At 45.4% G+C, this 14819-nt stretch overlaps 1 protein-coding gene across 1 annotated transcript in view; it reads right to left on the bottom strand.

Moving 5' to 3' along the window:
- Positions 1–1117: 1117 nt before the first annotated feature.
- JAKMIP3 (Janus kinase and microtubule interacting protein 3) overlaps positions 1118–14819 on the bottom strand; it is a 118242-nt gene continuing 104540 nt past the window's right edge. The window contains exons 18-20 of the mRNA XM_040361366.1: positions 10610–10687; positions 5862–6065; positions 1118–1342 (exon numbers count right to left, since the gene is read on the bottom strand). Coding sequence (XP_040217300.1) covers positions 1268–1342; positions 5862–6065; positions 10610–10687 — 357 coding nt within the window. The 3' untranslated portion in view covers positions 1118–1267. The remainder of the gene's footprint in view (positions 1343–5861; positions 6066–10609; positions 10688–14819) is intronic.

The raw sequence follows: 14819 nt of genomic DNA on the forward strand, positions 1-14819 counted from the left end.
AATGTTAATCAGGCTTGACCTTACGTTTTTGACGTTATTTTGTTACTGCGCATGCGCCGGGCGCCTACATTTCCCAGCGTGCATTGTGGCTAAGTACGCCGCACGGGCCTATTGATTTCGACGTGGACGTAAACGACGTAAATCGCTATTCGCGGACGACTTACGCAAATGACGTAAAAAATTCGAATCTCGCAACGGGAACGGCGGCCATACTTTAACATTGCTATTCCACCTAATAGATGGAATAACTTTAGGCCTGATAATGCCTTACGGAAACAGCGTAAATCTACTGCGGCGGCCGGGCGTACGTTCGTGAATCGGCGTATCAACTCATTTACATATTCTACGCCGACCGCAATGGAAGCGCCACCTAGCAGCCATCCGAAATATTGCAATCTAAGATAGGACGGCGCAAGCCGTCGTATCTTAGATATGTTTAAGCGTATCTCTGTTTGAGCATACGCTTAAACATAGGTCGGCGTAGATTCTGAGTTAGGTCGGCTTATCTACTGATAAGCCGGCCTAACTCTTAGGCTGCATTCACACCTAGGCGTACTGAATCGCTGCGTTTTGTCCCGCGAATTGCGGCTGCAAATAGCGGCGTTTTGTACCGCGATTCGCGGCGACAAAACGCCGCAATTGTGAATGCAGCCTCACCCCCTCTATGGAGATGGTTCACATCTCCTATGCCGAACGCCGAAAGACGCCTGAAAAAAAGGTCCGGGACCTTTTTTCAGGCGGCAGGCGTCCGGCGTTCGGCGTGGAGATGTGAACCATCTCCATAGCCGACCATGTAAAATCACCCCTCCAGCGTATGAGGGGCGGCTGCGGCGTCGCGCTTCAGGCGTATATACGCCTAGGTGTGAATGCAGCCTTACTGAATCTACCTAATAGTGCGCATGTGATGAATCCAGCTAACACATGCAATAATAAAATTTGGGGAAGTGAAAAAATAACTTTTGATGATAAATAGTGATAGATTATCCATTGTCAATGAAAATAGTACGTAGAGTTAGTCAATTGCCCTTATTAATGCCTAAAGTGATGACATAAAAAATACATTACAGCAATCTACGTCTGATTCAGAACTAATGAAGGCCATTACCGATCAGGATTAGCTGTCATAGTCAAACATGTCACAGTATAAAAACAGCCGGAATCTGACAGGTTGCCATGGCGAGCGTAGGCGCACGTCTTTTCTTCAAGTTCTCATAAATCATCCTGAAGACGTCCTGCCTCAATATGACGAAATAATAGAATTAGGCTTCTAAATTACCTTTTCTTCTAATTCTTTTATCTGTCTTCTCTGGAACTCTAATCTCTCTTCGAGTTCCTTGATTCTCTGAAAGAGAAATTTGATCAGTCAGAGCAGCAGAAGATTATCTGGGAACATGGTGGTCAAATTATGTAAGAAAATCTTATCCAGTATGGCAAGGAGAATTAATCAAAGTGAAATAACACAGAGCGATGAATCAAACATCCAAAAAAGTCATTGCTAATTCAATATATCATGTAATGCAGCCCCCAAATTTTCCACTCGCCTACTCGCATTTTGCGAGTGGAAAATGAGGGCTGGCGAGGAGCTTGGCTGCATGGGAGTGGGGGGCGGGGCACCGGCGGTGGGCGGAGTTGATCGGGAGTCGTTCTCCCGGTGAAAGAGTGCATGGATATTGAGTTAGAGGAGAGCCGCGGGATCACCGAGCAGAGCGGAGACAGTTTCAATGTCGGCTATTACGGAGTGTTTTACCTCTCAGTGATCCTGCGGCTCTCTAAGTCCATGCATGATCCGGGCACCCTCTCACTTAATCCGCTCTGGCAAGGCTGCAAATGGGGGCAGGGTCAGGCTGTAATGTGGGGGCACGGTCAGGCTGTAATGTGGGGGCACGGTCAGGCTGCAATGTGGGGGCACAGTCAGGCTGCAATGTGGGGGCACGGTCAGGCTGTAATGTGGGGGCACGGTCAGGCTGTAATGTGGGGGCACGGTCGGGCTGTAATGTGGGGGCACGGTCAGGCTGCAATGTGGGGGCGCGGTCAGGCTGTAATGTGGGGGCACGGTCAGGCTGCAATGTGGGGGCACGGTCAGGCTGCAATGTGGGGGAACGGTCAGGCTGTAATGTGGGGGCACGGTCAGGCTGCAATGTGGGGGCGCGGTCAGGCTGTAATGCGGGGGCACGGTCAGGCTGCAATGAGGGGGCACGGTCAGGCTGTAATGAGGGGGCACGGTCAGGCTGCAATGTGGGGGCACAGTCAGGCTGCAATGAGGGGGCACAGTCAGGCTGCAATGAGGGGGCACAGTCAGGCTGCAATGAGGGGGGCACGGTCAGGCTGCAATGTGGGGGCACAGTCAGGCTGCAATGTGGGGAAACGGTCATGCTGCAATGTGGGGGAACGGTCAGGCTGCAATGTATGGGCACAGGTGAGGCTGCATTGATGGGCACAGGTGAGGCTGCATTGATGGGCAATGGTGAGGCTGTCCTGAGGGGAACTGATAACGTTGTTGTTAATATTTATTTTTGTAACTTAATTCTGCATAAAACATTTAAGTGTAATTTCATGAGATAATTTATGATGGCGTGATTGGGGGCGGGGCAGGGTAAGGGGTTGGATGGGGCAACTGGTGGCGAGTAGCCCTTGAGACCTGGCTAGTAGCTCAGGATTTGAAATTTTGAGCCCTGATGTAATGTAATAGCAGCAATAAGGACTGAGCTATACTGTACATATATATATATAGATAGATAGATAGATAGATAGATAGATAGATAGATAGATATGGTGGTGACCACGCTGTAGCCAAATGACAGCTACAGCGTGGTTCTCCAGTTCTAGGAGGGCATCCATTGAGGCCCTCCCAGAACCACGCCGCCTACGTGCCTGCTGCGGCACACACACAACGCGATGTGTCCTCCGGATAAAGCGCAAATCACAGTGGCTCTTTACCATGTGCCTATATATATATATAGTTATTTGTCTGCAGGACACCATTTAATGCCCAAATTCGTTTGAATTTCCTTCCCCAATTTTTCCTAAAATTCTTCAATAGGAAAATACTGCATTTTGGCCACTAGATGGGGTTGATGATCATAAGAAATAATGACCCAGATTCAGGTAGCCTTGAGCTTTTTTTAAGTAGGCGCAGGGCACCGTTTTTGCTCTGCGCCCCTGCAAATTTTCTGCGCTACCCGCGATTCACGGAGCAGTAGCTCCGTAAATTGCGTGGGCGCTCCGGCAAAATGCCCGGTGTAAGCGCGCGCAATTTAAATGATCCCGTAGGAGGCGGGAATCATTTAAATTAGGCGCGTTCCCGCGCCGAGCGTAGGGCGCATGCTTCGTCTGGAAACTTTCCCGACGTGCATTGCGGTAAATGACGTCGCAAGGACGTCATTTGCTTCAAAGTGAACGTGAATGGCGTCCAGCGCCATTCACGATTCACTTACGCAAACAGCGTAAATTTCAAATTTCGCGACGCGGGAACGTCGGGTATACTTTAGCATTGGCTGCCCCTGCTTTTAGCATGTGCAGCCTTACGCGAAACCCAAAGTACGCAAACGACGTAAACTGCGAACGCAGGGCTCGCGTAATGTTGTGAATCGGCGTTAGTATGCAATTTGCATACTATACGCTGACCACAACGGGAACGCCACCTGTCGGCCAACGTAAGAATGCAGCCTAAGATATGAGGGCATAAGAGCCTTATGCCACGCATATCTTAGGCTGCAGTCGGCGTAACAAGCTTTCTGAATCAGGAGCACTCGTTACGCCGGGGGAAGTAAGCAATTGCGCTGTGTAACTATGGTTACGCAGACGCAATTTCTACTTGAATCTACCCCAATGATACTAGACAGAAAACATTCATTTTCTTTTGTTGCGGCTGTGTGAATGTTTATCACATTTTTACTGTGATTATTATATAAATAACCCCATAGTATGTCTCTGGCTCAAGTAAGTGTGGCTTGAACATTTTTAAAGTACATTAAAGTTCCACTTTAACCACTTGCCCATCGCCTCACAACAATATACCTTTCCAGAATGGCTTGGCTGGGCAAAGCAACGTACCTGTGCGTTGCTTTGAAAATCCCGCCGTGCGGGTACGCGCCCGCTGCGAGCTCCGTGACTTTGCCTGCGGGACCCGCGGACTTGATGTCCACGGAGCTGCAGAACGGGGAGATGCCAGTGTAAACAAGGCATTTCCCTGTTCTGCCTAGTGACAGGACAGTGATCTACTGCTCCCTGTCATGGGGAGCAGTGATCACTGTCGTGTCACTTGTAGCCCAGTCCCCACACAGTTAGAATCACTCCCTAGGACACACTTAACCCCTTCCCCGCCCCCTAGTGGATAACCCCTTCCCTGCCAGTGTCATTTATACAGTAATCAGTGCATTTTTATAGCACTGATCCCTGTATAAATGTGAATGGTCCCAAAATAGCGTCAAAAGTGTCCGATGTGTTAGCCGTAATGTCGCAGTCACGATAAAAATCGCAGATCGCCGCCATTATTAGTAAAAAAAAAAAAAATGCCATAGATCTATCCCCTATCTATCCCCTATGGGCCAGATTCTCGTCCAGCGGCATATCTCTGCGGCGGCGTAACGTATCCGATTTACGTTACGCCGCCACAATTTAGACGGGCAAGTGCTGTATTCTCAAAGCACTTGCTCCGTAAGTTGCGGCGGCATAGCGTAAATCGGCCGGCGTAAGTCCGCCTAATTTAAATTTGGATCGGAGGGCGTGTTTTATGTAAATGTACTGTGACCCGACGTGATTGACGTTTTTCACGAATGGCGCATGCACCAGTGTGCTCCTAATACGCCGCAAGGACGTATTGGTTTTGACGTGGACGTAAATGATGTCCAGCCCTATTCACGGACGACTTACGCAAACGACGTAACTTTTTCAAATTTCGGCGTGGGAACGACGGCCATACTTAAGATTGTTACGCCGCACTTACGCCACCATATAGCAGGGGCAACTATACGCCGGGAAAAGTCTAACGGCGTAACTTTACTGCGTCGGCCGGGCGTACGTTCGGGAATTCGCGTATCTAGCTAATTTGCATACTCAACGCGGAATTCTACGGAAGCGCCACCTAGCGGCCAGCGTAAAAATGCAGTTACGATCCGACGGCGTGAGAGACTTAAGCCTGTCGGATCTAACAGATATCTATGCGTAACTGATTCTAAGAATCAGGCGCCAAGATACGACGGCACAGAGCAGAGATACGGCGGCGTATCTGGAGATACGGCGGCGTATCTGGAGATACGCCGTCGTATCTCGGTTGTGAATCTGGGCCTCAAACTTTTGCACGAACCAATCAATATACGCTTATTGATATTTTTTTACCAAAAATATGTAGAAGAATACGTATCGGCCTAAACTGAGGAAAAACATTTATTTTTTATTTTTTATTTTTTTTTGGGGGGGGGGGGGGGTATTTATTATAGCAAAAAGTAAAAAAAAAAAAATTGTCGCTCTATTTTTGTTTATACCGCAAAAAATAAAAACCGCAGAGGTGATCAAATACCACCAAAAGAAAGCTTTATTTGTGGGGAAAAAAGGACGTCAATTTTGTTTGGGAGCCACGTCGCACGACCGCGCAATTGTCAGTTGAAGCAACGCAGTGCCGAATCGCAAAAAGTGCTCTGGTCAGGAAGGGGGTCAATTCTTCTGGGGCTGAAGTGGTTAAATTACATTGTGCTATTCAGATGCTGCTTCAGTGGAAAGCATTATTCAAAAATAAAATATGAGGACCAGGAAAGTCTTTCTGATTGGTTGCTGAATAATTCTGTACATTGCGGTCCCATCCAGCAGATACTGTTCTGTAAATGATAGTGCTATTGGCTCAGGGAATACAGAGAGTTTTGTACCTGCTGTGCATGCTGAATTATCTCCATACGTTCGCGGAGAATCTGGGCGTCTCGCTCCCGTAGTTCGCTCATCACCTGGCGTTTCCACTGCTCCACGGCGTTCTTCAGCTCATCCCGTTCTTCGTCGGACAGTATCTGAGACATCTTGGCTCCAGCCTCTTGCTGCAATGCATCATACAACATGGCTTCCAGCTCCAGGATATGCTAAGGATAAATATATTCCAAGTTAAAAGCTAGTGTTAGGGTTTGTGTAGACCAAAGTTTCTGTTAAAACCTAGAGTCTATTTTTTTTTAAAAAATTGCCTTGTACATAAATAATCTGTATTTCCTGTGATCATCAGCACCATCTAGTGGCCATAATGAAGTATTTTCCTGAAATACCTTAATCAGGGGGAACAAACAACTCTATTATAGCCACTGGATAGAGATGACAATCATAGGAAATACACATATTACACCCATTAGTGGGATTATTCATGATGACTGTGTGAATGCTGAGGCATATGCAAAGTGATTTTTTATAAACATCGTCACACAGAGTTTGACCTGCTTTGCCTTCATTGTGGGCGAGTCTCAGGAATCTATCTGAATCCAAACAAATGAAAGACAAACACAGCCTGTCATCCACACTGCACCATGGAAGTAAATAGCAATCTCTTGATCTAGGTTTGATTTGATGTGTGTTTTTGTTAGGGTACATGAACATGGCTGTGTGATAATCTGTATGGCATTTGAAAATCTTGCTGACAGAAGCTGGCAGTGAGACCCTGTGTAAAAATCTAAGGTGTGAGCAACATTTACATGCTTACAAGCACACTGTGTTACTGCAGCCTATTGGTAGGACACCAGTGTCATCCATTGCTAGGACACTAGTCAGCCAATGTTGTTTAGTCTCCTCTGTTGCTAGGACTTACACAGTTATTGCTGCCTAGTCTCCTCTGTTGCTAGAGCGCAGGCAGCTATTGTTAGGATTTAGGTAGCTATTGCCACCTAGTGTCCTTAGTTGCTAGGATGTAAGCAGGTATTGCGGTCTAGTGTCCTCTGTTGCTAGGATGTAGGCAGGTATTGCTGCCTAGTGTCCTCAGTTGCTAGGATGTAGGCAGGTATTGCGGTCTAGTGTCCTCTGTTGCTAGGATGTAGGCAGGTATTGCTGCCTAGTGTCCTCAGTTGCTAGGATGTAGGTAGCTATTACTGTCTAGTGTCCTTTGCTGCTAGGACGTAGGCAGCTACTGCTGTCTAGTGTCCTTGGCTGCTAGGACACAGGCAGCTATTGCCATCTAGTGTCTTCAGTTTCTAGGATTTAGGTAGCTATTGCTATCTAGTGTCCTCTGTTGCTAGGACATAGGCAGCTACTGCCAGTTAGTGCCCTTGGTTGCTAGGACATAGATTGTCTTCAGTTGCTAGGACGTAGGCAGCTATTTCTGTCTAGTGTCTTTTGTTACTAAGATGTAGGCAGCTATTTCTGTCTAGTGTCTTTTGTTACTAAGATGTAGGCAGCTATTTCTGTCTAGTGTCCTCTGTTGCTAGGATATAAGCAGCTATTTCTGTCTAGTGTCCTTTCTTACTAGGACGTAGGCTGCTATTGCTGTCTAGTGTCCTCTGTTTCTAGGACATAGGCAGCTACTGCCATCTAGCATCCACGGTTGCTAAGACATAGGCAGTAATTGCCATCTTGTGTCCTCGGTTGCTAGAACACAGGCAGCTATTGCCATTTATTGTCCTCGGTTGCTAGGACATAGACAGCTATTGCTGTCTAGTGTCTTCTGTTGCTAGGACGTAGGTAGCTATTGCTGTTTAGTGTATTATGTTGCTAGGACATAGGCAGCTACTGCTGTCTAGTGTCCTTGGTTGCTAGACGTAGGTAGCTATTGTTGTCTAGTTTCCTCTGTTGCTAGGACGTAGGCAGCTATTGCTGTCTAGTGTCCTTGGTTGCTAGGATGTAGGTAGCTATTGTCTAGTTTCCTCTGTTGCTAGGACGTAGGCAGCTACTGCCATATAGTGTCATCGGTTGCTAGGACATAGGCAGCTATTGCCATTTATTGTCCTCGGTTACTAGGACGTAGGAAGCTATTGCTGTCTAGTGTCTTCTTTTGCTAGGACGTAGGCAGCTATTGCAATACCTCCCAACGTTTTAAGATGGGAACGAGGGACACATATTAGCAACAGTATGTAGGCATAGGCCACACCCCCTGCCATGCCCTGTTAAAGGAGAATCATACAAACAAAAATGATTAGTTAAACTCACAAGTGCTTTTTTTTTACCACTACTATTCCTTTTTACTGGCCTTTGAAATTTACAGATGCAGCAATTTAGAAATTGGGTGAAAGGTTTAGCACTGGAAAACACGTTTTAAAAGATAAAAAGTGAATTTAATGTACAACTATATAGATCAGACAAAAATGAGGGACAGGGGGACTTTGTTCCAAATCAGGGACAGTCCCTCGACATCAGGGACAGTTGGGAACTATTGCTGTATAGTATCCTCGGTTGCTAGGACACAGGCAGCTATTGCCATTTACTGCCATTTACTTCCTCTGTTACTAGGTCGTAGGCAGCTATTTCTGTCTAGTGTCCTTCGTTACTAGGATGTAGGTAGCTATTGCTGTCTAGTGTCTTCTGTTGCTAGGACGTAGGCTGCTATTATCGTCTAGTGTCCTCAGTTGCTAGGACATAGGCATCTATTGCCATCTTGTGTCCTCAGTTGCTAGAACGCAGGCAGCTATTACCATTTAGTGTCCTTTGTTGCTAGGACATAGACAACTATTGCTGTCTGGTGTCTTCTGTTGCTAGGACGTACGCAGCTATTGCTGTTAAGTGTCTTTTGTTACCAGGACATAGGCAGCTATTGCTGTCTAGTGTCCTCTGTTGCTAGGATATTGGCAGCTATTTCTGTCTAGTGTCCTTTGTTACTAGGACATAGGCTGCTATTACTGTCTAGTATCCTTTGTTGCTAGGACATAGCAGTAACTGACTATCTAGCACCCTTGGTTGCTAGGACCCAGGCAGCTATTGCCATTTAGTGTCCTTGGTTTCTAGAACATAGACAGCTATTGTTGTCTAGCATCCTCTGTTACTAGGACGTAGGCAGGTATTTCTGTCTAGTGTCCTATGTTACTAGGAAGTAGGCAGCTATTGCTGTCTAGTGTCTTCTGTTCCTAGGACGTAGGCTGCTATTACCGTCTAGTGTCCTCGGTTGCTAGGACATAGGCATCTATTGCCATCTTGTGTCCTCAGTTGCTAGAACGCAGGCAGCTATTGCCATTTAGTGTCCTTGGTTGCTAGGACATAGACAACTATTGCTGTCTAGTGTCTTCTGTTGTTAGGACGCAGGCAGCTATTGCTGTTTAGTGTCTTCTGTTGCTAGGAAGTTTCTTCTTGGGTCCACCATCCCCCCAAGAAGAATTTTCTTCTTGGGTCCTCCATCTCCTCCCAGCCTCCCAGAAAGAGCCACCATGATGGTCTACTTTTAACCACTTAAGGACCGCCTCCTGCACATATACAAGCACGTACAGGTACGTCCTCTTTAAGTGCCCAGCCGTGAGTCGCGGGCGCGCGCCCGCGACCCGGTCCGAAGCTCCGTGACCACGGGACCCGATTGCCTCTTGAGTCCCGCGATCGGTCCCCGGAGCTGAAGAACGGAGAGAGCTGTGTGTAAACACAGCTTCCCCGTTCTTCACTGTGGCGCCGTCATTGATCGTGTGTTCCCTTTTATAGGGAAACACAATCAATGACGTCACACCTACAGCCACACCCCCCTACAGTTAGAAACACAAATGAGGTCACACTAAGTCTCCATTCACATCTAGGCGACAAAACGCCCAACGCCGGACGCTTGTGCCGCTAGAGGGGGAAATTCCCATTGCTGTCTATGGAGATGGTTCACATCTCATAGACGCCGTACGCCTGTCGCCTGAAAAAAAGTCCCGGACCCTTTTTTCAGGCGACATTGGCGTTCGCCCATTGACAGCAATGGGAAGAATAAAAAAAAAAAAAAAAGATACACTATCCGCGGCAAAATACGCGTTGCTTGTCGCGGAGATGTGAATGGAGCCTTAACCCCTTCAGCGCCCCCTTGTGGTTAACTCCCAAACTGCAATTGTCATTTTCACAGTAAACAATGCATTTTTAATGCATTTTTTGCTATGAAAATAACAATGGTCCCAAAAATAGTGTCCGCCATAATGTCGCAGTCACGAAAAAAATCGCTGATCGCCGCCATTAGTATTAAAACATATTTTTTTTATAAAAATGCAATAAAACTATCTCCTATTTTGTAAACGCTATAAATTTTGCGCAAACCAATCGATAAACGCTTATTACGATTTTTTTTACCAAAAATATATAGAAGAATACGTATCGGCCTAAACTGAGGAAAACATTTTTTTTTTTTTATATTTTTGGGGGATATTTATTATAGCAAAAAGTAAAAAATATTGCATTTTTTTCAAAATTGTCGCTCTATTTTTGTTTATAGCGCAAACAATAAAAACCGCAGAGGTGATCAAATACCACCAAAAGAAAGCTCTATTTGTGGGGAATAAAGGACGCCAATTTTGTTTGGGAGCCACGTCGCACGACCGCGCAATTGTCAGTTAAAGCGACGCAGCGCCGAATCGCAAAAACTGGCCGGGTCCTTTAGCTGCCTAAAGGTCCGGGTCTTAAGTGGTTAATCCACAGTCCATGTACAACTTCATTCTTACACATACTTTGTGCCCGGAAATAAATATCTAAAAGATGTTACACTTACCCTGTGAGCCTGATCCAGTGATTTCTTCCTGAAGTCGAGCTCATCGTCCAAATATCCCTTCTGCCTAGTGAAGAGTTCCTGGATAGGAAGGAACAATCAAACCACTATTGGTAGCCTCTTCGAAGATGAAGGTATCCTTTATTTTTAGCAATCACATATTATCAGTTATTACTGCACTTAGACCTTTCCATATACCCAGTGAGGTGACTGGCCTCAGGTGATACACAAAAAAGAAACAAATTCTCCTACATACCTTGGGCCAGATTCACAAAGAGATACGACTATCTACAGATACACCGTCGTATCTCTGACTTACACTGGTCCTATCTATGCGCCTAATTCATAGAATCAGTTACGCATAGATAGGGCTAGATCCCACAGTGTTACACTGTGTTACACTGTCGGATCTTTTTTTCAATTTAAAAATGGCGCCGGGGGCGTTCCCGCTGATTGACGAGAAATAATATGTAAATCAGCGAGATACGCAAATTCACGAACGTACGCGGACCCGTCGCAGTGTTCTTACGTCGTTTCCGTAGCGGTTTTCCGTCGTATACTTACCCTTTCTTTTATCAGGCGCAGCCAATGTTAAGTATAGCCGACGTTCCCGCGTCGAATTTAAATTTTTTAACGTCGTTTGCGTAAGTCGTTCTCGAATACGGACGGACGTCGTTTACGTAAGCGTCGCAACCACTGACGTCCTAGCGACGTCAGTGGAAGCAATGCACGCCGGGAAATTTCGCGGACGGCGCCTGCGCATTTAAATCGGCGCGGGAACGCGCCTGATTTATATATGACACTCCCCTAGCCGCGGAATTTGAATTCCGCCGGGGGATTTAGGATCCGCCGTCGCAAGTTTGGAGGTAAGTGGTTTGTGAATTAGCCACTTGCCTCCTAAACTTGCGGGAGCGGATCTTAATTCACGTAGATCGAGCGGATCTATAGATCCGCTGAGCTACGTGAATCTGGCCCAGTACGTTTTATCTGTTTATCTGCAGCTATCTCTCCTCCACAGCAGCTGTTCAATGTGCAGAATTTATACAGCTTATCCAAGCTTTCAGAAAGCAGGGGACGGGGAGCTGAAGTTACACTTTGCATAGCTGAGTGAGAGCTGGTTGGAGGGAAGAGATAAACCTCCCCCCTCACCCCTTCACACAGCACCCAGGAACAGAGCAGGTGCTATCAATCACAGGTTGTGTGCTGGAGCTCCCTTCCCTCTCACTTTTTTTTTTTCTTTTGATGTCAGAAAACTTGTCAGAAATGTTTCATGCAGATAGCAGAGGAACAAGACAGCTGAAAGAAATGACACTTAGGGGCAGATCCACAAAGAGAGTACGCCGGCGTACCTAGGGATACGCCGGCGTACTTTCAAATTTCCCGCGTCGTATCTTTGTTTTGAATCCTCAAACCAAGATACGACGGCATCTGGGTTAAATCCGACAGGCGTACGCCTTCGTACGCCTTCGGATCTTAGATGCAATTCTTCGGTGTTCGCTGGGTGGAGTTCCCGTCGTATTCCGCGTCGAGTATGCAAATTAGCTATTCCCGACGATCCACGAACATTTAGCGCAATGCACGGCGGGAAATTTAGGGACGGCGCATGCGCAGTTCGTTCGGCACGGGGACACGCTTCATTTAAATGAAACACGCCCCCTACTCGCCAATTTGAATTGCGCGCCGTTACGCCGCGAGAGATACACTACGCCGCCGTAACTTACGGCGCAAATTCTTTGTGGATTCAAAGATTAAAAGAGTAAGTTACAGCGGCGTAGCGTATCTCACATACGCTGTGCCCATGCAATTGTACGAGGATCTGCCCCTTAGGCCCCGTACACACGAGAGGATCCATCCGCTAGAATTGATCCGCGGACCGGCTCCAGCGGATAGATCCCCTGGTGTGTACAATCCAGAGGATCTGTTTCCGCGGATTTTTATCCCCTGGGATGGATTTCCAGCGGATAAAAATTTTAAGACATGCTTTAAAATATATCCGCTTGAATCCATCCCAACGGATTGATCCGCTGGTCTGTATAGACTCACCGGATCAATCCGTCCGAATCAATCCCCCGCATGCGTCGTAATGATTCGACGCATGCGTGGAATTCCTTATATGACAGCGTCGCGCACGTCGCCGAGTCATCATCGCGGCGACGGCGCGACACGTCATCGCGATGGGATTTCGGCGCGGAATTCGATCCGATGGTGAGTACACTCCATCGGATCCAAATCCTCGAAAATCCCCGAGAGGATTTATCCGCGGAAACAGTCCGGTGGACCGTATCCGCGGATAAATCCTCTCGTGTGTACTAGGCCTTAGTGTTTTGGATTGAGACAAGTACACACTATAGAGGGATATGCTTTGTTTTTATTTCATGTCAAAGGTTTACTACAACCACTTTGATAAATAAAAAAAAAAAAATACTTATAAAAAAATTGGCATAGCAAATTGCCCAGTTTGTGCAAATGGGCAACAGAGCTTCGGACCGGGTCAAGGGCGCCTGCCCGCGACCGGGCTTAAAGGACAACGTACCTATACGTTGATGTGCCATTCTGCCGACGTATATCGGCGTAAAGGGGTCGTTAAAGTGGAGTTCCACCCATTTTTTTATGTTTGTCTGTGCTGCATGCTCTAATCTCATAGTGTTCAGAATGGACAATTTTTATTTATTTTGTTGCTTGTAAATACCTTTATTTTGTAATCCTTCATTACTTCCTCCTCCTTATTAGCCTAGGCTATTTGCAAGGGTTTCTGGGATAGGCATCATGTTTCCCAGTAGTCCTTGCAAACCTGACTGAAACCTATTACATTGCTTGTGCACTGAGCATGTGCGAGGTCTGCAAGGCTGAAATCCAGGAAGTCATACAGTCTGGCTTCATGATGCCCACACTTAAGATGGCCACGGTCTATTTCTAGATTATAAACTATCTAAATGCTGTAACAACCTAACAAAACGGACCTTAGTTTACAGACTAACTTTACTAGAATACATTAAGCTTGTGTATTACAGGGGTATTTATATTTAAAAAGTGAAATTGTGGGTGGAACTCCCCTTTAAGTGGTTAAAGCAATGCCTGTGTATTCCTGAGGTCCTGGACCTCAAGTCGCATCAAAGTGGGACCAAAGAAGTGCAGGGACTACTTTGAAGTCGCACAGATATGAACGGTACTCAATGGAAATCATGGGATACGACTTGTCATGCGACTTTGCAGTCCCAAGTCGCACAGGTGGAAACCGAGCCCTAAAGTCCTTTTTTTCCTTTTCTTCTCCCCTTTTTTTGTTTCTGTTCAGGTTACCATCGGATGTGATGCCACACCCTGCAATATAAAGTCCTTGCGCATAAATAGTAGGTTCAGAGGCGGCTCTTTAATTAGGCAAATTAGGCTGTCGCCTAAGGCCTTGCACTCACAGGGGCCTCGCGGCCACCTAATTTGCCTCTGCTCAATCACTGTGTGCTAGATCTGTGAATCTTTCTGCAGCCATTTTTATTTACTTGGATTTTAGACATGTGCACTGCCAATAATTTTTTTTCATTTATGTTATTTTCGGGTTTTTTTGTTTCGGAAATTCGGGAAATAAAAAAAATAATGTTTTCGTTTTTGTTTATTTGTTTTGTTTTTTTCGGAAATTCGTAAATTCGGGAAAATCGAAAAATTATTTTTTTCCGTTTATTAGTTTTTTTGCTTTTTTCGTAAATTCTGAAATTCTGAAATTTCGGATTTCCGAAAAAGCAAAAAACGAAAAAAAATGAAAAACGAAATTTCCGAATGAAACGAAAATGAAAAAAAAAATCGGAAATTCCAAAAATTCAGAAATTTCCCATTTTCAAATTTTAGATTTTCGAACTTTAGATTTTTGAATGTTACAATTTCGAAATTTCGAATTTTAAAATTTTCGATTTTTTATTTTTCGAATTTTTCATTTTCGAAATTCGAAAATTCGAAAATGATAAATTCGAAATTCAAAAAGTGAAGAATTGGAAAATTCGAAAGTGAAAAATTCGAAAATTCGAAAAATAAAAAATTCGAAAATTCGAAAAATAAAAACTCAAATTCGAAAAATAAAAATTCGAAATTCGAATTTTCGAAAATTGAAAAATTCGAAATTTGAAAATTCGAAAATGAAAAATTCAAAAATGAAAAATTCAAAAAATAAAAAAATTGCAAATTCGAATATTCGAAAATTCGAATATTCGAAAATTCGAATATTCGA

This window comes from Rana temporaria, chromosome 8 (assembly GCF_905171775.1).
Source record: "Rana temporaria chromosome 8, aRanTem1.1, whole genome shotgun sequence".
In the NCBI taxonomy this organism is placed as follows: Eukaryota; Metazoa; Chordata; class Amphibia; order Anura; family Ranidae; genus Rana; species Rana temporaria.